Below are 606 nucleotides of genomic sequence, written 5' to 3' on the forward strand. Positions count from 1 at the left end.
CCTCACCTTCTGTAGACCCCCTACCACCACCCACCACCCCCATGACCACCACCACCCACTACCTCCTCATCGACAACCAAGGTCTCCCTTACACCGTTGTGGTGGCAGAACCTGATCACTCCAGAACGTTCCGCCGTCTCTTCTCGTGTCCCGTTTGTCACCGGACCTTCGAGTACTTGTCCTACCTTCAACGTCACAGCATCACCCACTCGGAGCACAAACCCTACGTGTGTCCATCCTGTGGCAAAGCCTTCAAGAGAACGTCCCACCTCCAACGTCACAGGTACACCCACCTGGTCCGTAAACCCCACCAGTGTCCACTCTGTCCACGACGCTTCCGAGATCCTGGAGAATTGATTCATCATCAACGTGTCCACACTGGAGAACGTCCCTTCCAGTGTCCCCATTGTCACCTGCGCTTCGGGGAGAGGAACACGCTCCAGAGACACGTCAGGAGGAAACATCTGCCAAGGTCCTGATGGGGGTTGGGTGAGGATTTGGAGGAGGAAGGGTGGTGGAGAGATGGTGGTGGTCATGGAGATCATCGTGGGGAGAGATGGTGGTGGTGGACATCGTCATGGAGAGATGGTGGCCATGGAGATCATC

General features: G+C 56.6%; 1 protein-coding gene across 1 annotated transcript; it reads left to right on the top strand.

The window, feature by feature from the left end:
- Positions 1–41: 41 nt before the first annotated feature.
- On the top strand, positions 42–479 carry ZNF581 (zinc finger protein 581). Its single transcript, XM_029083633.1, has one exon. The coding sequence runs from the start codon at positions 42–44 to the stop codon at positions 477–479; it is 438 nt and encodes a 145-aa protein (XP_028939466.1).
- The last annotated feature ends 127 nt before the right edge of the window (positions 480–606 follow it).

Source organism: Antrostomus carolinensis, unplaced genomic scaffold (genome assembly GCF_000700745.2).
Source record: "Antrostomus carolinensis isolate BGI_N321 unplaced genomic scaffold, ASM70074v2 scaffold53050, whole genome shotgun sequence".
Classification (NCBI taxonomy): Eukaryota; Metazoa; Chordata; class Aves; order Caprimulgiformes; family Caprimulgidae; genus Antrostomus; species Antrostomus carolinensis.